Below are 22,877 nucleotides of genomic sequence, written 5' to 3' on the forward strand. Positions count from 1 at the left end.
GTCTCCTTGTCACCATCTATTTGTATTTTTGGAGCGTTAACCCTGGGGCAATTCCTTTATCATGCTGGAAAGCATGGGAAGCTTTATTAAACATAAAGAAGACACACCCTGTGCATGTTGTAGTGTGCAGAGGCAAAGCGTGTCTGCCTTAATTGTGCTTTTGTTCCTGAATTCCCTAGACCCCGGGCTGGGGGTGACAAAGGGAATGTCTGGGCTGGTTTGGTGCTTGTGTGTTGTGTTTTTGTTTTTTTTTTTTTTCCCCCCTCTTCTAGGAAGAACTAATATCGTCATCAAAATATATTTAACTATGCCTTTTTCTTGTGAAAGCTCACCGTTGAGGATAAGGTTACGTGCAGAAGTCTTCCCGCGTGCCGGTTGGGAGTAACAGCAGATAACTTGGAGCCTGCAGCGGAGATGAGCATGTTGGAGTGTCTATTTACAAATCAAATATGGGCCTGGCATGGCCTGCCCTGGCAGCAGCAGAGCTGCGCGGGCGCTAAAATTAAAAGGGGAGGCTGGAAAGGGAGAGGTTCCTCATGTTCTGGGCTGGTCTCATTGGTGCGACAGCGTGTACCACCACTGCGCTGCTGGCATGGCAGCCAGCACGGGCTACAGCACCACATTGTGCACTGGTGGGTAAAGAGCTCAACAATAAGGGACTGGAAAAAGACCGCTTTCCATAGAGAGGTTTTTTTAGAGGGCTGGATATTACCAAAATAATTTCACAAAGCTATATAATCTGAAAAGCGACTGAAGTGACTGCCCTTGATCTGCTGCCAGGCCTCATAGGGGTATTGCTTTCCACAGGCTGCTGCAGCACACTCGGCCATGTTACTCCATCCCATAATATTTTTTTTTTTTTTTTTCCTCTGCCATAGCTGAGCTTACTATTTATGCTAACTTGAAAGTTAAGCATGCTCCCGGTGTAAGCAGAGGGAACAGGGATTTTTACTGTTGCTATGTGGAAGAATGGCCAAATGCTGATGTATTTTGGGGGTGGTACAGAGCATTTAGACTGTTATATTCTAGCAAAGGGTGTTCTGGTTTCCAAACCAGCCTCCGGGGCTGGCAGCAGCTCTTCTAGTGTTGTCATCCCTGCTGCCAGGGACGTTGTGATGTCCTGGAGGGGCCAATATGGCAGCTTCTTAGTCTGAACCTCTCAAATCTATTTAAAGTCAAAGACCTTAAAAAAACATTGGTAAAAGGTCTCCAAAGGAGCAGGACTTCCTTTCTTTTAAAGTAAAAAAAAAACCCACATCTGAAAATGGAATGTCCTCGGCTTCTCCCCCCACCTTGCAGTTAGGAGCAGTAGATCTGCAGAAGGTTGCTGTTTGTAGACCTTCCAGGAGCTGTGGGGGTGCAAAGGCCCGTTCTTCACATTCAGCATCCGTATTTTATTTAGAGCTGCTGACACGTTCTCATTGCTTATTGGGAAGTTTGCTTCTAGCTTCACGTAGGGAGTGGGTGCTTTGGGTTTTCGTGTTTGTTTTCTTGGCATTTTAAATATTTCTCATCTCCTCTGGGATGCTATGCTGTATGTGTCTTGGGTTCATTATTCGTAATTTAAGAATCTGTCTTTAGAGTAGAACATGTGCAATGGGCCCATCTTTATTCAGTTGGCTCTTGTCTGAAGAGCATCTTGGAGTATCTCTGTGCTGAGCACAGCTCTGCCATGCTTTGTTAGAAGGTCTCTGATAATTTTATTTTTTTTCTCCTTTCAAGTATCTGGATGATGAAAATAATTTCATTGGTGTTTTGTGTCCCATGCTTTCTGGCTTCAAGCTTTCTTGTGTGTGGCTGCTTCTGTATAATGAGCTGTTTCCATCTTCCTAAAACCTAGCATTGGGGGTGTGTGTGTGATGGTATGTGGTTATTAAGAGAGTGTGTATTAATGATTTCTGAGGCTTCTGCTACTGCTTGTCTCACTCTCTTGTTTGCATTCATCATATGTTCCCTTACACCCAGAAGTTGCTCTTGTGAGGTCACTGACCTGGGATCCTGATCTTCCTACTTGTTGCCTTCTGACCTGGCTGTGATGCAGCTTGTCCCTAAACTCTGTTGTCTGGATTTTTTTGGAGAGCTTTTGTTCATGGTGCTCCTCACATTTTAGAAGCACCTCCACTCCTTATAACTTCTGCAGTAGCATGTCAATCCCCGCATATCCTTTCCTATACAGGATAGATCCAGTTCCTTGTTAAATCTCTCCTGCCTTGCTCTTCATCCCCATCTCCAGAAGCCTAGGCAGCAGCTGGGCCACTGGTTCTTGAGTCGCAGCTGTGAGCTTCCTGACCGCCCACCCAGGCTTTGCTTCTGTTGGTGCTTGGGCTGCCCATTCTTCATTTCTATGACCAGGCAGCAAGGAGGGCCTGCTCCAGGCTTTTGGAACAGGCCAGGCTGGCTGAGGACAATCTTGAGTTTCAACCAAAAGGTTGTTCCCATTCCTGCCAGTCCTCCTTCCCCATGTAGCTGTTGCTGCCATTGCCTATGCTTTGAGAGCTCCCTGTCATAGGAGCCACCCTGGTTTGTTGCTGTGTTTGTTAAGCATGGCGGTTGCTTAATGCAAGAGGTGTTCGCTGCTGATGGTTTGAAATCAATTTTTCTACTGCTTGAGCAGTCCTCTACTACCGCTGTCTGCATTTTCTTGCTGTTCTCGGCTCTGAATAGCATGTTTCATTCTCATCCAGATGCCATGAGCAGGGATTTAAGAGCAGTGGCTCCCTAAATATTCAGCAGGCGAATAACCAAGACTTCTTAGTTCCTCTTACACCGCCTCCTCTTTCTTCTCATGTCAATAGCAAAGCACTGAAGTACTCCTTCCCTCTGCGCCTAAAAATCTAGTTCCCCTTCTGTTGGGCTGAATATTTTGCTATGATTCAGTGAAAAATCAGAATGAAGTGTACATTCATATAGGCTGGGGATTTACACTCCCACTTCCCTTATTTTAAACAGTGCTGGCTTTTTAAATGTCAAAAAATTCAAATTTTAAGGAGAACAAGTTGTTTTGACAGGAGGAGGTAGTTCATTGTATAGTAAATGTGAAACTGGTAAATGGCATACAACTTCTTGATGCCCTGTAGTATTGTTCACCTTTACTCTTAATTTATTACTACTACAGATGGCTTGGGTTCATGTTCAGGGGAATATTGCTGTAGAGAGTTAAAGTACTTTTAGTTGAGGATCGCTTGTGGAGCTACTTATGGAGCAGTAGGGAAATGGGACTGGAGTCACTTATCTGAACACTTCCAGTGCCTGTTTGGGAGGATAAGAAAGAAGTTGCATTGAAATAGTGTCCAGTTTTCTGGAAAATAGCAGGTTGAGTTCTGGTTTGTGTGGGGTTTTTTTTTTGTAAAACAAAGTGTATCAGCCTAGCACCTGGTGTTACCAAATTGCTTAAACACCTGCACAAGAGTCACTTTTTTAAAGGATGTTTCTAGTGACTTTTTAGCTATTAAAGCCTGATGTCTCGGGCAGAGCTGATTATTTCGTTGAATTGAAAACTTGGATATAAAATGCAAGGCAAACTTCTTTGTGGGGCTGTTGGAGCCAGTAAGAATAGAGAAGAGCTCTGCTGTGTTAGATTTGATTTCTTGTGCTTTTTGTAAGTAGGCCTGAGGAAAAGAATGTGATTTAACTATGTTCCAGGCAAGCAATTCTCTTTTGAATAAAAAAATAACTCAAAAACATAGATCATCCATGTTAGTTGCTAGTTCATTTTTCCTCTGAATTCCAGTGCTTGTGAGGAATAAGGGTATTTCAGTTTTCAGGTGTATATAACTATAGAATTATGGCAGAGTAAGTGGAAGAGTGTAAACTTGCCGCCTACTTGATTGCATCTCTTTTCTTTTCCCTTTGTAAGAAGGGAAAACCTATTCTAATTTTATTAATAACGAGGCGGTACAATAAACTTCAGCGTTGGAGAGCTTGCTGGTGACTGAATACATCCTGCAAGACTGCAAGCAGGTAAGTCTTCCACCTCTCTTTCTAGAGGGCTCTGAATGCAAGTAGATGGAAGCAGGAATTGCTCTTGAACCGTGTTAGACGTAGTGAACTCATTTAACTATGGCTGTTCTCCTTGAATTGTTCCGGTCATATTACTTGTCATTCGATTGCTCCTTCAAAATTGACTCTTTGAAGTAATTTATAGTCTGCAAGCTGTCAGCTAGCACTCAGCATTCACACTCTGAATTGTTTTGTTTGGGTTTATACAGGTCAAATGGTATTAGCATAGTGCATCTCTTGCAATCCTAATTTCTAGTTTGGATAATCACATTCAAAAGTTTGTGGTTTTTTGTAAGCATCCTCTCAAACCTCACCTTTCAGATTAGTGCACGGGTTGGCCACAATGCTGGGAGACTTTAACTTAGACTTGGAAATCTCATGGATCTTGGTAAATATGTGTTTAACAGAATTGTGTGATAACATCTCTTTAAACTTTAGGGGTTTCTTAATAACTTGGTTTTGAGTGATTTAAATATGTATACTTTTATTTTTGTGACTATGAACAATTAGGTAGCTGCTAGATAATGTGTTTTACCACAGAAATTTTCTGCACTCAAACCCCCTGTGATTCCCCTTTGCTCCAAAGTTCATGTTTCTGCAGCTTGCATGCTTTGACAGCATTTAATTGTTGTTGTTTGCAAAGTTCTCATCTCTGCATTAGTGCTGTGGAGACCTTTACTGTAGATTTTCTTTTAATCTGATTCTGCAGCTCAAACTAATTCAAGTACTTGAAGGTAGCTTTCTTCTCTATGAAGATCCATCCTTCTTGCTGTAAAGTGTATATAACTTGCATTTTTTGTCTGACCACAGGCTTGAATTCTTGAGTCCCACTCCAGCCTCCTCTACTTCTTTCAGTGCCTGGTCCCCACAGCAAGAAGTAGATAAGTTTGTCCCCTTTCCTCCACTCTGCCTGAAAATAGCTGCACAAAACAGGAGAGGTAGATTAAGGAAAACTTGTCTTCTCCAGCTGTTGGGGTGGCTTCAGCAACTTCAGGTGTAGATGTTACAACTACTCAAGTGATGGAGCTGCCCAGTGTGTTATGAGGCTGCTACTGATGGTCTGCATTCAGGTACAGGGAGGTGAGGTAGGTGACGTGCACTGACAGACAGTTTGAGGGAAAGCTTTGTATGAGAATATCCAGCAGCCCAGTCTGTGCCTGCAAGCCTCAGTAAATAGAGGCAACAGTCCCCTCCCTTTAATAGTATCTTGTATTTCAGAAATTCATTGCTTAGAGGCCAAATCTGCCCTTAGATGTTTGGACCAGAGCAGTGCTGTCCCTTAGTAGGACTGCTAGAAAGCCACAGGCATGGCATGCATCTCATGGATGACCAATTTAACAAGGGGGAATGGGTAATCCTGTAAATATGGATTATTTAAGGTTAAATGCTTCAATCTTTTTATACTTTTTCCTGCTTATAAAGAGATGTAAGATATTCATGAAGTGGTTGTTAAGGACTTATCTTTTTCCTGAAAGCTTGTCATCTTGAGTCTTGTGCACAATAGAGGGAATGTCTCAGATGTGATCTCCATCTGAGTTCTAATATACTTTATTTTTATCTGCACTGATCTGTGAACTAACCCCATTTTACTGGATTTTCCTCTATGATTTCCTCTATCATTTTTAGATAGCTATAAGCAAGATTCTAGAGGAAATGCTTCATGTTAAAATATGGGACAATCTTTCCAGGAAAGATTTCCCTTGTATCGAGCACTGACTTGGCTCTCTTTCTACAATGCGCCAGCAGACCTATACCAGAAGGAGTATTTTTTGTAAGTGTGGCCTCTTCATGAAATTATCCCTGTGCTCTTGTCAAGAGATTTCTTGGAACTTGTAATTGTTGATCGGTTCCAAAAGATGATTCAAAAATTGATTTTGTCTGACAGACTTCTCTTAGAGTTGCAGGTTTCCAACTTTACAGAAAGCTTTTTTTTTTAAAATGAACAAACTAGTATTATGCTGAAACTAAAAATACCATACTAGCCACCAGTCTTGTAGAGCAGTAATGAAGTGACATCAAGATTTTTTTTTTAACAGCTGCAGAAAATAGCTTTCAAAAGTGCCTTTTTTTTTCATACCCACACGTGCACACACACAGAGAAAAGTGTATAGGAGAAATACAATTCTCCCTGATAAATCTTCCAATTAAAAGAACACGTTTTCCGTAATGATATGGAGTTAATGAAGTTGGGAAGACTGAAAGGTTGAGGGGGAAAGGAAAAACGTAACCATTTCCCTTCTGGTTTTCATGGCACTGAGCAGGAGGTTGCCCCGTGGGGCTGGGCAGCAGCCTTCCTGACAGACACCAGCGCTGGATGCCTCCACGGGAAGGTGTCAAATAAAGCACCAATTGTGTTTCCCTACAGTGCTGTGAGCAAAGCAGAAAATTCATCCTTTATTCTAGTGTATTTTCCAAACATTCTTTTAAAATTTGCTGGCTCCCTTGCTTTTGTGTAGTCTGTCATTTAATCAAAGTTGGGCGAGGGATGCTCACTGGATAGTAATGCTTTTATAGCGGCTCTTTTCCCCCCTCCCTCCCTTCCCTTTGGCAAACTACAAATGAGATTGTAGAAGTAGTGGAGAGTGTTTCCACTTAAACCGGCTGCCTCGATGTGAGAGGAGGCAGATGAACACGAGCTAGTGTTGCTGCTGCTTCCCACTACGTTTCACAACACCCATCTGCCAGCCCGGCATGTGATCCTTCCCTCATGCTGAGCCGCAGAAATGTCCTGGTAGCCCGTCTGCCCGGGGAGGAGGAGGAGGAAGGGGGCCCCAGCAGTGCCCACAAGGAGATCCTGGGAACGGAGATTAGCTGCCTTAAAACAGTAGTTGTTGCCTTTAAGGACTGACCTGCATGAGGGTGCTTCTTAATTTTCTGGGAATCGGGCTGGGTACTGAATCAGAAGGGTTTGCTTTAGTGCTAACCTGGTTCACCAAAGCCTGACGTTGTCTGAGACTGCTCTAGAAGTTACACCTTTAACGTGAGGAGAGGGGAGATTAATAAAGCATTGTAGCAGATATTGTGTGGTGCTTAATTGCATTCAGATAATGTTGCATAAATACTTATTTCTCTGTGTTTTCAAACTTGTTTTCATTTAATTTAGATGAAGGGTGAACAGAAGCTGCCAATTTGGCCATCTCTACATGATTCGTTATTTCATAATACCTGTATCATATTCCCTCTCGCTCCTTTCCAAACGGAATTATCCTGCTGCCTTTAATCTCTTTGTGAAGGAGGCCACCCATGCATCTAATAAGGGGTTGGGTTTTTTTGCCTTTCTCTAAACATTTCTCAAGTACTTTTTTTTTAACCTTGGAGACCATTTAATGCCGTTTGTCAGCCTTGATACTATAATCTTTTTTTTTTTTTTCTCTATCCCATACCTCCTCAGTGTGATGCACACTGATCTTTCCTCCCTGTTACACATTCAAGAAGACTTTCCGGTGTAGGGTGTAATGTGGGAACATGAAAGCACACAAGAACTTTTTCCCTCTGCATTCAGTACCTGGGCTAACTTAGTAGCCCAAGAATTTCTTCTGCTATTTCTTCTATTTTTGGAGTTTCATTAGAATACTCTCTCAGTGAATTTTTTCCATCGTATGAATTTCTATTTTTAAAAAAGGAGTGAGGGGAAGTTCTGATGCTGATCTTTATCTGTAATGGTTTACCATGTTTCTTACACTTGTGGGATTCCTCTTGATTCTTTCTTTAGAGACTAACCTTCTTCCATCCGTAAATGATGCTAATCATACTTTATGTGCTTTTTTGACATAACAGATTTAAGACATGGTCTTTTAAATGTTCTTGAATACTAGTGTGGTTTTAAAGCATTTGGTCCTCTCTCTTTCCATTACCTTTTGATTGTTATATGCATAGGGGTGTGTGTATATATAAAAATTTAAATGATCCAGCAAGATTATCTGGAATTACTTATAAACATATGTGGTGTGTGGAGTTGGTTACAACGGCTGTAGTCATGGTTGCATGTGGTATGCTACCTGAGAACTATTTGCTGCTTATATCTTTTGCTTAATTTGAAACACTGAAGTAGTCAGCGTGATCTCTTACCTCATTATTATTATTTTTTTTTTTTAAATCAAGCATTTCAGATGCTCTGTAATGAGAGCAAGGTAAATAGGGACCTGCTCTGAGCACTGTAGGGAGGGACGCTGGCTCAGGACAAGGGGTGGCTCTGCTGTCAACTAGCAAGTCCACCGTGTGCAGTGAAGATGACTAAGAGTTGTGCCACCACACGCTCTCTTAATTTTTCAGCAAGCTGAGGGCTCTCAGGAAGACAAACCCCTTTGGATAGGGGAATTGAATGCTGCCATGGCAAATTGAATTCTGCAGGTTCTGGTCTCTGGTGCTGGGCAAATGATTTAAGCAGAAGTTGCCATTAGTTGCCAACTTTGTCTCATGTGACGAGCCTCAGGTCTCCCTTGCAGAAGTGCCGTGTTCTCCTTGCTACCAAAAGTGGCTTTGAAGCTGCTCTTTGAACAGGCAGCTGTGCTGAACGCTGTGGAAAATCAAGCCCTCGGTGTCCAAATTGGTCACTCAATTAGTAGTTCCTTTTGACAATTTTGGCTTTGTTCTCTGTGGTTCAGCTTTAGATTCTTAAAACCGTGGTAATGCCACCTAAACAGAATTGTATTATAGGGTAAACTTATTAATAGTTTTGAACATTTGGATATAACTGTAAGTTCCCAGGAGAAGAATTCACTCCAGGGTTTGTATGGGATGTGGTAAATAAGCCAGAGTTATTGTTTTCAGGCGCTGCCTTTCTGGTGTGTGCAAACAATGACTTCAGCAGCTTCCAGACTTATTTTTCTGATTCTTCCAGGCTATGGTCATGGTTTCATGAGACAGTAAACTGGGTATTGGAGGGCTACGAGATGAAAAACACCATCACCACATGTTGTAATGCATTGAGCCATTACAAACTGGCGTTGCCTATTCAAGTGCCTTCATAAGGCTTTGGAGGAACAGCTTTGTCCCAGCAGGCTGCGTGGTGGCTTGGGAACTCCATACTGCTCTCCCTCTACAAGGGACCAACATGCTTTGACCTTCTGGTAAAAATGGGTGAAGTTGCTGTGCTTGGGCTCTGGCTGGTGGCAGTTGTCCGGACAGGCTGCCTGGGCTGGGAGGTGCTGGGAGACCTGGTGCCAAGCTTGGCCATCCACCATGGCCTCCACACAGGCGATGCAGCATTACCCAATTACCTCTTTCAAAAATGACTGCTTCCTTAGGGATTTATTAGGGCCTTCTTCATGTTTAATCTTCCTTGTAGAGCCATGCTAGCTGGGACTCTTCTTGGAGATGGGGTTTTTTACCTGTGAAAACATTAAGCCAAACTGAAGGAACGCACTTTGAAGACCCTTTTTGCTGTTTTCAGTAGTTGCTCTCACAGCCCCACCAGCTCCCAATGGTGGCTTTGCCAAGGTCCTGTTTCACACATTGAAGTCACAAAATGCTAGCTTTTCTCACGCTGCCCTGCAAACTTTAGCACACCAGGGACCTGTTGCATTAGGATAGTTGTGCTAGGTTAATCTAATTAATAAAAAATTGCAATTCTTTGTGGACTTAAGTATACCAACAGAGTACTTAAAGCGTGCAGATGGCATTAGTGGTTCAGCCAGGCTCAGTATGTGGGGTGATACCAGCATTGCTCTGCATCTCTGCCCTCTCCTTTTTTTTACTCTTTTGTTGTCTTTCACCCCACTTCTCTTTTAAATTAAAAGTTAGTACCACTTGCACTAACAACTTCTCTTTCCTCATACTGTTGCCTGACTCTGTGTGGGTTGTTTTTTCACTACTTTTTCTCCCTCCTTTTTTGTTAAATCACTCAGAACACTCCTGTCTTGGCAGCCAAAAACTCCGGCGTGGTCTTCCATTGAAGGACCCAAATCCTACTGTCCCTTTTTCTGCCTCTATTTCTGATTTCAGTTGTGTTGTCTAATTTGTACTCCCAATCAAGATGCCAAGTATGATTGAGGCAAGGGTGGTGGTCTAATGGATTTGGTCTACACAAGTGGAGGAAAGAACCACAGGTTCTGCAGCACCACTGTGGAGTTCTCACTGATAAGTGTGTGTGTGAGACAGAAACAATATGATTAACTGTGCTTTATGGACCAGATATCTTTGCTTACGGCATAGTGTAGAAACACTCCAGCACCATAAGAAGAGGTGCATGAAATAGTCTGTTCTGAAAGTGCAGAAAACAACTGCTGTGATTTGTTCAAAGGTGCTACTTCTAAACCTGTGAAATCCACATGAGAACCGGGATATTTTAATGTGTGCTTCGAGCTCTCAGCTCTACTGAAGAGTAATGTTTCCTTGTTTCTTTTTTCCTTGTATAGCAGCCTTGATTTGTGGGGCTTGGTGTAGGGTAATGCTGTTTATAATGAAGTCAGAATTGGCTTTTAGAGCCTGATGAATGAAAGTCCACAGTCTAAGACTGCAGCTTTTTGTGAGAGAGACATCTGTGCTATAACAAGAGCAGGAGACCCAATTTAGACAACTGCTCGAAGGAGAGCTCAAGAAAAGGAAATACTTTTTTTTTTTCCTAGCTTAGATTAAATATTTGTACAAATAAACTTTTCTTTTCAGCTGTTCATCAGAATTGCTGCTGCACCACCAATTTGGCTTTGAATTTTGTTCTGATTGCCCAACAAGGCTGTACACGAAGAGTGTTACGGAAGAGCAGCTTAAACAAAACATGTTTGTTTTGCAGCAGAACTAGAGGCTTTGGGCTATAGAGAGAAAAAAAATTTGGGTAGAGGGAGAAGACAGAAGAGAAATAAGAACAAATGAACGATGTGTTTGGAAACTGGCTTGCTGTTTTTTTGTTGCAGTAAATGCATGTGAAGCAAGAAGCTCACGCAGGAGTTGAGTTCTGTGTTTTGAAAGTGGGTTACGATAGAGGGTCTGGCTTTGAATATGGTTGCAATGGCTTCTCCCAGCTGCATCAGCTGGCTCAGTTAAAGGTGTTCTCGCCCATGAAGTTTGCTCCTCACTCACGTGTATCCCCCAACCATTGCTGAAACTTTTTTATTAGCTCATTTAAAATACAATCTGGTTGAAAGGCTACCCCTGCAGCGTTGGTCACGCTTAAAACCTTGCTGCATGAGACTGGTGGTGATGGAAACACAAGCGTCTGCTGAGGACAGTGCTGTGGAGAGCAAGTGTCTTTGGCCCAAGAGGATGGTTTCTCGTTTCGTTTTAAGAAAGCTCTAATCCTTAGAGGAAACTTCTCGTAAATCTGTTTGGTAAAGCAACTCTTATAAGAACAGGGGAACTCAAACCACTTGGATTAAAGCCCAGATGGACACTGTCTCTGACTGAGACAGCTCAGAAGGGGATTAAGGAGCAGCATAAGTGGGGAACTCCTGGTGAAGAGGAGTGGGATGCCAAGTGTGCCATCCTGGGCTCTTCCTTAGTGTTAACAGCAAAGGAGACTTTTGGTTCTTAGACTTCTTGGAGGAGATGTGAGGCTGGTGTGTTGAGAGGTTTTTGATGGCTGATCAGAAACACGTGGGAAGTAGAAGCTTTTAGAGAGCATGTACAATGACGTACTTGTGTTCTGTGCTAGTTACTGCCACAGTCACTGTTTTCTGGAACATTATTTCTCCCCAGGAAGAAAATAAAGTATATACCATGTGATTTTTAGAATCAACACAACTGTGGGTATTTTAAGGTTTTTGCTGGAATATTCTGGCACCTTGATTTTCCTAAATGTGTCATTGTTTATTACTCCTCCTTCATCCTCCATTTGACTAGAATAAAACAGTTTATGCCAAGTAAAACTACTTTATTTGGATTTCTTTACCCCCTTGTCACCTGTTCCTCCCCAGCTTTCTATCAAATGACAAATTAATTGTGACTTTTAAATAATTGTGAAGATACTGTTGCAAGTAATTCTTCTGGAATGGGCTTTGGGAAAACGAGGTAATTGTGGAAGAGCTCTTGTGATGTGCTGGTTGTTCTGGTAGACAAGCCCTCATTAAGTAAGAGATTAGCATTTTTATATACGATCCTAAGTGTATTGGGAAGGGAGAAACTTTGCCAAACAGTGGCAAATTTACATACATGTTCTAGGGATACATGGAAAGATTTTATTCCGGATTTGCTCTTCTCTAATTCTTCCTGCCTCTGCTTTAGCCCACTCTGAGAACAGGTGACTTGCAGGTTTGTTTTTATAGCTTGTGACTTACAGTGCAATGTGACTTCTTGGAGTTACGGTCTGTGTTTTCACATTCATGAGGGTTTAAATGCAGATTTTCTGATGTGAGAAAGAAAACGAGTAATGTGTGCTTGTTCTTCCCAAAATAGCTAACACTTCTTCCTTGTTGGAGTGGATGTCTTGAATGGTCTGTGTTCTGAAAAAAATTATTACAAATTTTAGTGATTTTACAGGCTTTTTTTTGTTTTGTTACTCTGTACTGAGATTAAATCTGTCATTTTTTTTACCTCTTGATAGGTGCTGGACAGTTTGTTAGCTCAGTATGGAACAGTGGAGAACTGTGAGCAAGGTACGGCTCTACTCTCAAATTGCTTTTAAATTTGTAGAGGGAAGTGAGCACACACTGAACTTAACCTCTTTTCATTGCATTTTCCTCTCTAGTGAACACTGACACGGAGACTGCAGTTGTAAATGTAACATACGGCAATAAGGACCAGGCTAGACAGTAAGTATCTTATTTACTTGTTCCTGTTGTCTAATTTCCATTTTGGAATTCATGTTGTTGCAATTTTTATGTGCAACTTTGCTTCCGATAAATTAATCGATATAAATGATTGTGTAAGCATTAACATTTAAGAAAGTCTCTTGATCTTTCCTTTGATGATTCTTGTGTGCTTTGTCTTAATTTGCGAGTTTTTTGTCATAAAATTTTCCTGCACTTTGATTAAAAAAAAATTAGGAATTTTGAAAATTGAAAAGTTGGGTGAAATTATTTGACTGGGGAGGGCAGAAAGTTATTGATTTGCCAATGACAGAGGACAGTTATTGTTTAATGATTTTTAGCCATGTTTTAAAAAAGCTTTGTGATGCCCTTCTACAGCATTGGTTGTTCTGTTTCTGTCTTCTGGTTAGAAACTTCATTCATCTCCTGTTTGTTTCTGTTGTTTTGCTATGATTTTCCCCTAATTATTTTTTTCATTAGAAAATTTAATGCGACTTCCAAACACACAAAAGATAATCAGAACACCTAAAAAAGTTTATTTGGGCTTCTTGAACTTTAGGCCACATATTTTACGCTTGTTTATAACTTCAGTAACTTATAACTCCTAATCTAGATAGTAAAAAAAAAAAGGAAAAAAAATAATGCTTTACTTAATGTTTGTATATCCTTTTCCTTTAAACATCCATGTTATATATTACGCTATAGGTTTACTTTTACTTTTCCAGCACAGGTAGAAAAAAGACTTGTGAGTTCCTTAATTTTTTATCTGGTGACAAACATTTTTCCCCTCTTTCTGGCCATAGCAGGTTAAACAAAACCAAACCCATGGAATAGCCTACAATGATCTTTTTATTTTAACTTTGAAATTTCTGCCACCTTGTGGCTAACTAAAATCAGCAGTTAAGATGCAGAGTATGCTTATGGAATGCATTAATTCAAAATTACAAATGAAATAATATTTGTACATATAATTAAGTAATTATGACTTCTGTGTAACTTGAATGCAACACATGTATTTAATCTTTTAAAGCATTAGGTTACTTGTTAGTGTATTCTAAACAAATGTGATGGGAAACTTGTGTCAGCGGTGTCTCCTTTGTACAGTGGAGCTGAAGGAAAAAATGTTTTTCTTGAATTCACTATTTAACTTTTCTCAAAACCTGAATCACTCAAGTTCTTCTCAGGCTATTCTGTTGTTTTTAATTCTGTTGCACAGTAATCAAGACAAATGTTGCATTTCTAGTTCTGAAGAAGCCCGTGGTGCGCTGGTTAAAAAATTAATGCTACACATGCCAGTTCCTCCTTTGAAAATATAGGAAGTACATACCTAAAATACCATGGAAAGAGGCATGATGTATTTTTTTGAGTGGTTTGTCATCTGTGATGTGGGTTCCTGGACTTGTGCACTCCCTTCTGAAGTTGAAAACAAGAACACACAGTTTCTCCGTGCTCTCTCCTCAAACTGTACTTGTTAACATTTAAGGTCAATTCTGAGGAAATGCGGAGGTAAGCCAAGTCGGTGAAGAAGCATCCAAGATAAAATATTGTTTGCATGAGAAATCACAAGACAACTGAAAACATTTTGAGTTTGAAGCAGGTGAATCAGCATTCAGCATGAATGTTAGACAAGGACCTGAGGCAATGCAGGTTGAATGATGAGATAGTTTGGGTGTCTTGAACAGGTAGAGCAATTGAAGGAGCCTTGGTTTGCTTTTGTGGATAGTTTGATACAGACACAGAGTTTTCTAAGGGGATGAGTCCATTTTCCATACAGAAAAGGTTAGCTCAGATGGGCTGGGTTCAGGATGCAGCCTCGCCGTCATTTAGAAACCCCTAGGAGAAGAAGTGGCCAACTAGAGATTTTTCTAGGAAAAAAAACCTGTGAGGAATTGCAGTGGAAAATCTCTCCAAGACCTGTGGGTGTGTGGCTTTTCCGCAGTGGCTGTGGTGGTGTTTCAGTTGAATGGTTTTCCCAGACATGACCTAGCTTTGCTTCTTGGAACTGGCTGTGGTGGACAGCAGTGGCTGTGGAGGGGGTGTACGACTGCCGAGGGCTGATAAAAGGCAATGCTGGTCAGCCAGTGCAGTATGAAAAGTAACAAGAACTGGCTTTCTCAAAAGCTGTTTAGAGTCGTTGAGAATCAGCAGCTGATAACAAGCTTTTTTTTTTTTTTTGAAATTTAGTCATTTAGGGTAAATGATGCTCTTAGTCATGACTTCCAGAGCATAGTCTTTTCTGCTCTTTTTGAATCACACATACTAACCTCACAGATAGTGGTGCTGACAAAGCATGCCAAGCTGGCTACATCCCCGCTGGATAGGCTGCATGGCATCGCTGTGCCCGTTGGAGTGTGTGTCGGTGAAGGTGCTGTAACACAATCCCGAGATACTTTTGATAAGCAATTCTAAACAAGCGTGGTATGCATTGCTTGGAAGATGTTACTTTTGAACAAAACCTTTGGTCCCACCCAGCTGGGAAACTGAGCCTTCTTCTGTCTTGCAAGTCTAATTGTCGTGGCAGAGGTTTTTTTCTCTAGGCTGATACGGCAATTGCAGCAGATTCAGTAGGGGGCTGCATCTAAAGTTAGCTTGGAAACTGAAATCAGTGAAGAAATGCTGCAGTCCTTTTGAGAAGCAAGTCTGGGACAGAGCACACAGCACCCAAAATTTGAGATGTGTACAGTTATTGACTAGTAGTTGGAACGGAGGTCTGTTGTTTTGACCCGTTGTAGTGATGCCTCTTTTTCCTAGCTGGATGGGCACAAGGCTGTCTTGGCAGAAAAAGCAAGATGCTGCTCCTCATCTTTAGGTGGCCAGAGCAGAAGAGCCAGAGTAGCAGATGGGGAGCCCCATAGGTTTGTGGAGAGGTGTACAGCAAGCACAGAGCCGTACGTGGGCCTGGGCCAACCACCCTTTGCTCTCCATGACTGTGGGTTCTGAGGAGGAGGCTTGGGACTGCCAGGGCATCTCTGTGGCCCCATCCCTCCCCTCCTTTTCCTCAATGTGCTTGAGAGGAGGAAAGAGATGTTCCAACTTGAAAACTGCCTCTGCCACTGTCCTTCCCAGAAGCTGGAGAGGGCCTTACAAAGCATGTGCACGCATCTGTGGCGCACACAATCACTGAACGTCGTGGTGGGATATGGAATATTTGGAAGAGAGGACGAGCGGCAGGACCTGGAGCCTGTGGTTCAGTTCAAACAACCCAACCAGCTGCACGTAGGTGCCAAGACAGCTTGGGACCTGCTTGCCAAAGGGCACCCCCTCTTCTCCCAGTATGGGTCTCTGGCTACAACCAGCAGGACGTGCTCACCCTGCCCTTGTGACGTGCTGCCACTTAAATTATGGCTGCTGTCTTCAAAAGTTACACCACCACCTCTTTCCCTCCCCAAAACGCTCCAGTGTAGGTGTCTAGTGCATGCTACAGGATTTAGCTCTACCCAGGATTTTGGAAGGGGAATTTTGTGCAAAGTTGGCCTCAAATAGATGGAGTAGCTGCATATTGTTTTAGTGTGGGGCTAAGTGTTTACTTTTTATCTGATTTTTTCAGCTCAGGAATGGGGTATGTGTGCTGGTTGTGTCTCGTAATTGGTGGTGTATTTTAAGTGCTGGCTGCAGTGCAAGGAGCTCGGGATCTGCATCTTTGCAGATTTGAGTAGGTCCATTACTTTGAGTGTTAAGACTCTAGTTGTCACCTTTCAATTAAACACCTGCTAAAAGGAATACTTTTCTACCCTTTCAATGAAGCACAAAGCTGCGTGTGTGCACACAACACGTATCCTTGATGAATGAGTAAGACTTCACATAACTAATACTCTTACATGCCATCATGGGTCAGGGCTAATGTTGCCATAGGAACGATAATACTGAAAATTCAGTGGTGTATGATCATAAGCTTAGATTTATTTTTTTCTTTGTTTTTATTTTCAGAAATACTAATGAAAACTATATTTTTATTTAATGCAAAAAAATATCATTATGCCAAAGGAAAATTACCATATATATTTGTCTTCTCAGTATGCAAATGTGTATGTTCAGGGAGGAAAAAAGAAAGGTGATGTACGTACAAGCTGCATGTAGGAGTGAAATAATGTTCTCCATCTAATGCTTGGTGTCATCACTCTATCAATGGATGAATGATTTCCAGCACAAGACTGTGCTGGAAACACAGCTTTTACTGTATTCATTTATCTGAGATGTTTAACCTCCACTAACATCAGAAAGGGAGAAGGCTGGGCAAACATTCTCTCAGAGGGAGCTCACGAGAGGACAGCAGTGAGATGTCATTTTGATGGGAACAGCCTAGGTGACTAATTTATGAAATATTTGCTTAAAGGTTTCATTTTTATGTAGGGATCCTCTTACTTCTGAGCAGGTGTCACGTGAACATAAGCCAGGCTGCTGTACATCTTTGCTGAGTGCAGGCAGTAGTTGCCGCAGTCTCTTAATTTGTTATATAAAAAAATTCTGAATGATGCTATGAAATTCCTGTGTACCAGCGCTTGCTGGTATATGGAGGGGAAACATTTTCCTTTTCCACTAAATACTAATTATTAAAGAGGATTTGGGGAAAGAGGACACCTCTTAACGAGGAAGTTTATTGAATTTTTCTCTTTGTCCTCATTAAGTGACTCTAAGGCTTTTAGCCCTTCTGTAAGAAGTGGTTTGTGGGTTGTTTCAGTAGGTATCAGCAGTGCCCTCGGCAGAGGTGGCCGGCACAGCCTTTATTAACTTATAGCTGTGGAAGGAGACCCTGGCCGTGTTTAAGAAGGCAGAGGTCTCTGTGGAAAGACAGAGATGGTGGTGCTGTAGCTTGGACTTGAGTTGCTGAGGTGGTCAGTCAACGTGAGTATGTGCTTTACAAAAGGAGCTGGATTAAATAGGCATTTGGTGGACTGCAAGAATGACGATAGCCTTGACTGAAACAGGTGCCACTGGTGATGTGAAGAACCAGTTGCTTAATTTCCTCCCAGGCTCAGGCTTTCCCAGGGAGCTGGGATGGCTCTCCTGAATAGCAAGTGCTATCCTAGATGATGTTTTACAAGAATTTTGCATCATCTAGAAGACAGTTATCAATTGGTTCTTGGTGTCTGTGTCCTTTCCCCTCTAGCCTCCCCAGGCAGTGCCTAGATGCCTCTAAAATTTTGGGCTTGTTATGGTGCTGAAGAACTGCTGAGCCATCACTTTGCCTAGTTCCAGCCCTATGTTTTGTGCCCAAAAATTGCTAAAAATTATTTCAGAACAGTTAAATAAAGGTCTATAACAATACTTTAAAAATCCACAAGAACCTAGTGAAACCTGTCAAATGTTAGAACGTGAAGGCCAGGATCAATGGCCAAAGCGACCTCTCAAAAGCTGTAGGCTTGTGTCTTCTGTAAGAAATGTACCAGAACTGTGCACTTGCTGCATCACTGAAAATTACTTACATTGGCATTCCCTGTGTGTGCCCAAATCTGTGCAGAATGTGGGACTACCTACTCAGTTCTGCAAAAGGCTTGGGAGAGCAGCGTTTAATTGTTGCCTCTTCTTCTGACTTCTCACGGCTTGAACAAGTCAAATGATAAAACAAGCCAGCCTATAGAATATGGGCAGCTCTCTGATTCAGAGGGTGAATTAGTTATTTTGAAGTTTTGTTTAAATTAGTCTAGGTATTTATAGAGAAGTGATGCTACTGTAATATCTATACTATGCTAGAGAATCTAGTATGATGTACTACAAATACTGTAGTATAAGTAGTAACTAACTAGAGAAATTAACTTTAAAGCAGGTTTGTCTTCAAATAGTTGCTCTAAAACAACCAATCCAATTTTTTTTAGTGTTATTTTTCCATGTCATCACATGGTTTTGGTGGCCAGGGATTGCTCACTGATGACATAATTGATTTTCCACAATGGCAAATGAACTTTTCTCAGTTTGCTTTAAATTTAAGGTACTTAGTCACATAGAACCGTTTAGCAATCTATAAATTGTTCCTAATTAGAAAAATTCCAACCCTCTTTCCAGGAAAAGTATGGCATAGATGTATGCTAGTTATTGTTGTAAAATGATTGTTGTGAAAACATGATAGCTATGTGGCTTGGTTGCAAACAAAAAACCTAGTCTTTTCCTCCCCTACCACTTCTAAGGAAGAGTAAAAAGTCTGATGCACTGGCTTAATGTAAGGTCTTGTATTAGTGTTGGGATTCTGGTCTAAGCCAGAGGATATTGAAGCGTTTTGGGAAAGTCTGAACTTGTCAAATGAATGCGTGGTAGGGGAATGAGTTGGGATGGATGTTAGTCTGGAGCCTACAGAATGTTTTTGAAATTGTTGGTGCTCGTCTCTCCAACATCTTGAGAGTTGATTCCAAAAGAAACAGGGCTTGTGCAACTGCACTGTCTGGTGATGCCATTTCCTTCCCTGGTAGCAATTCAGCTTTTTGGCTGATTTTGCTAAAACTTAACCCGGAAACAGAGGGCTCAGATATTTGCAACCGGTAAGAACTTAATATGTTCAGGTTCCATAAAAAGGAAAGGTTTCAGAGTCCTTTCCCAGATAGGATCTCTGCGGAGAGAGACTTCAGCAAAATGCCTTTCAGGCATTGGAAATCTATGCAGAAATTGAAACTTGAGCTGTCAATCCACAGGAACACAAGTTTCACTAGTCTGGCTGCTCACTGCCCTTACTGTTCTGTAAACATGGCTTTCTGTGTAATAGAATGCTTTTCAAAGTCCATGGAGTGAAAGTTAAGTCAACTTTTGAAATAGCCTCAGCAAATTTTAATCCAGCTCTCTTTTGCCATGTGCTGTAAGAGATTCTTCTGTTATGGGAGCAATTATGCTCCCACTCTGTTCCCAAAGGACCCGTGTCTCATTTGGTGAACAGAAGTATTTAATGAGCAGTGATCAGTTATTCAATATTTTGCTTTCCTTGTTGTTCATTGGCGTTGCCTTGGGCCTTATTTATTACCAGCCCTTATTAAACAGTGCTCCAAAGGCACAAATTAGTTGTTTTCTCATAAGCTCTTTGCTGTCCAACTGGAATATTTGAAGATGCTGGTTCAACCCCTGGGAGATGAGGGGCATGCTGTCCTCAGTACCCATATGCCACTTGGTACCTGCAAAGCTGCTGCTGGGCTTCAACAGCTGCTTTACACCCAGGCTATCAAATAGGACACCCAGGAGATAAACAGTATTTTTCACCGGCTACCCTTGAAAATTTAGGCAATTGGCTTGTGTCGTTCTTTATCTCTGCAGTAGAGGCAGGATAAGGACTGCTGCTGAGGGCCATGTTTGCTAAAATGGCAGTAACCAGCTGCAAATGTGTGTGATCACAGGGACTGGGTTAAGTTTCTGAATTTCAGAGACCCTGCTCCAGAGCATATGGTTATTGGAGATTTTTAACAAAAATGTTGGTGGGTTCTTTAATGTGAGATGGAAACCTCTTTCCTCCCACTACTGCTTTTGTTTTAAATTTTTTTTTTAGACAAAGTCTATCTATTAAACAGAATCTATCAATCTTTGGTCCGAGATTGAGCCTGGTGTTCATAAACTACTCCAAATCAATGCATGTTTCAGTGATATCAATATATCATATTGATGATAATCCAAATAATATGCCTCTGTAGTGAAACTTAAAATGTCTCTTGGGCAAACGCATTAATTTTACATCACTAGCTTACCTGTGTGCTGTGTGTAGCTTAGTTATTCCTACTGTTTCCTGGGTCAATTAGTCGTATTGACTCTGTAAGCAGAAGATCTTCTACCCCCCAGAAGCCTGTAATTTTAAAGTTTAGAGTTATGTTCCCTCTGCAAAGAGGAGAAGACCAGCAGGTCAGGTTGACTCGCAGACTTGGGCCCACCTTGGTTAGAAAGAGGGAGGGCTGAGCAATCAGGTGGGTGTTCAGTGTGATGGACCACGGTGCGAGTGCATGGTGTGCACTTGGGCAATACCCCTCTGGGGTATTTAACAGAGGGCTCTGTTTTGCCTAAAAGCACAAAAGAACTTGAAACACGCTTTCGATGCCTTCTGACACCTCTGCATCTGTGGAGAGCTTAACAGACGTGTTGGTTTTAATTTCCTGGTTAACTTTTCAACCTGCTTAAAACATGACTAGATGATAAGTTGCGATGTCGTGGTCTGCTAAGTGGTCTTTCAAATGCCATTGACTGGCTTTGAACATTTTCTTTCCTGCTGAGAATGAACCAGGAGCTGTCTTTTATGCCTTTTTTTTTTTTTTCCTTCCTGTCATAGCTATGTCAGTTACTGCAGAAACTCAAGCCGAATAGCTGTGCTGGCAAAAACCCTAATGAAGGTGCTGTGATAGCAGCTAAAAAGTTTTCCCTCTGGTGCAGCTTTAATTCTATTTGGGAAACTGATTTAAATTAAATCAGGCAAAAGAATGCTTTTGAGTGTATAAGCTCTGTCTCCTGTGAGGTTTTGCTGATAGGGTTGCACCAGCAAAAGCTTTAAAGTACACAGAAGCCCAGAGCAAGCAAGAACTAACATGTAGTCCTTAATATGGTGACTTACAAAGTAAAAAAAAAAATAGTTGTGTAATCAAAATCTTGACTGAAGAATTCTGGATGTAACTTTTCGCCTTGGAACCAGTTTTTAGCTTTGTCATGCGATTTAGAAAAAACAGAAGTCTATATCTGAATGACTTGCCATTTCTTAAGGCCCTGTATGTGATTCTGTTGTGGTTGGTTTTTTTTTCCCCTCCTCTCTCCTCCCCTTTGCAAATGAACAGAGCAATAGAAAAACTGAACGGGTTTCAGCTTGAAAACTATTCCTTGAAAGTTGCATACATCCCTGATGAAATGGCAGCCCAGCAACCTCCGCAACAGCATCCCCAGGGAAGACGTGGATTTGGACAGAGGGGTCCTCCAAGGCAAGGGTCACCCGGCGCAACCACCAGGCAGAAACCACAGTCGGACGTTCCTCTGCGGATGCTGGTTCCCACACAGTTTGTAGGAGCCATTATTGGGAAAGAAGGAGCGACAATCAGAAACATTACAAAGCAGACACAGTCCAAGTAAGTTATTTTACAGAACTGTAATTGGAAGCTTTAATATTATGTCCTCATTTCCCATAAAAAAAAAAAAGAGAACATCGCAACTAAACTGTGTGGCTGCAGAGCGAAAGAAAATAACAGCAAATAGGAAATCTTTTTGCAAGATTTATTTAAAGACTGGATTCTGTCTTTGACACATGTTCAAATTTGAGGTTGCTTGTTTCTGCCTTTAAAAAGAAAATATAAAAAATTTGACAGTGCTAGTAGGTTGGTATTTTATACTGGAGAGTTTGTTTATAGATGTACCAGTAAGGTTCTGGCACAAAAAGTGGAACTGAAAGATCTGTAATATGTCGATCTGTGGGACATACAGTCAGTGTGGTGACATATAGAAGTTTTTAAGTGTTTATTCTAGCTTTAGTTTAACTCGGGGTATTCTGAGGATTTATAAATGTTTTCAATTCAAGAGGGAGGAAAATACCCCACAACCACCAAACTTTCTATCTCCCCTCACTACTCCTTACACCTCACCCCGTGCGTTTCTGGTGAATAAATTTCTTGCTGTCAAGTTGCAAACCACACCAAAGCACACATCAGGGAGATGCATGGGAGGCAAAAAGCAAGCTGCTAAGTGACCTAAGAAGCTTAGGGCACTAGGGTCTACAGACGCTGGAGGAGATTGTTTTCAGTGCGTGTTAAATAAATCCCTACCCACAAGGAAGAGCCCAGCGCAGATGCTGAGGGAGGTAGGGATCGTATTTAAAGAATTCTTCCAGGATACCCCCTAAGAGCAGAGAGTGGAAAACGCCATCTTCAGCAGTACGCTGCAGTTGCAACAGGTAGGACCTGTAAATGAGTTGAACAGGAGGGGTGTGAGGGTGGGTGGCTTCAGTTTTGAGAGTAGTTAATGAGGATAAGGGAGTCCTCTCTAATTACACCCCCCCTACAAACAAACAGGCTCCCTCTTCCCTGTCAAACCCAGGATTATCATGATGCTCCTTTCAACCTCTCATTAGCATGTTGTAACCCAGGAGACTATTTGCTGTGTTTAACAACACAGATTTAAGAGATTTGTGGTGTCCTGACAAGACTTGGTTGCACTTTGCCTACGGGTAATGAATTTTTCAGGTGATACCTAGAATGTGTAATTCTCAGGCTATAAAAATCCTAGAAGATTGGCGTAAGGAAAGCTTTTATCTCTTGAAAGAAG

General features: G+C 41.7%; 1 protein-coding gene across 2 annotated transcripts in view; it reads left to right on the forward strand.

Annotated features, from left to right (window-relative positions):
• IGF2BP3 (insulin like growth factor 2 mRNA binding protein 3) overlaps nt 1–22,877 on the forward strand; it is a 113,116-nt gene that overhangs the window by 56,098 nt on the left and 34,141 nt on the right. For both annotated transcript variants that reach the window (XM_014937845.1, XM_014937846.1), the window contains exons 5-7: nt 12,476–12,527; nt 12,620–12,683; nt 21,404–21,688. In XM_014937845.1, the coding sequence (XP_014793331.1) occupies nt 12,476–12,527; nt 12,620–12,683; nt 21,404–21,688 (401 nt within the window). The remainder of the gene's footprint in view (nt 1–12,475; nt 12,528–12,619; nt 12,684–21,403; nt 21,689–22,877) is intronic.

The sequence above is a fragment of the Calidris pugnax genome, unplaced genomic scaffold, assembly GCF_001431845.1.
Source record: "Calidris pugnax isolate Ruff unplaced genomic scaffold, ASM143184v1 scaffold11, whole genome shotgun sequence".
NCBI lineage: Eukaryota > Metazoa > Chordata > Aves > Charadriiformes > Scolopacidae > Calidris > Calidris pugnax.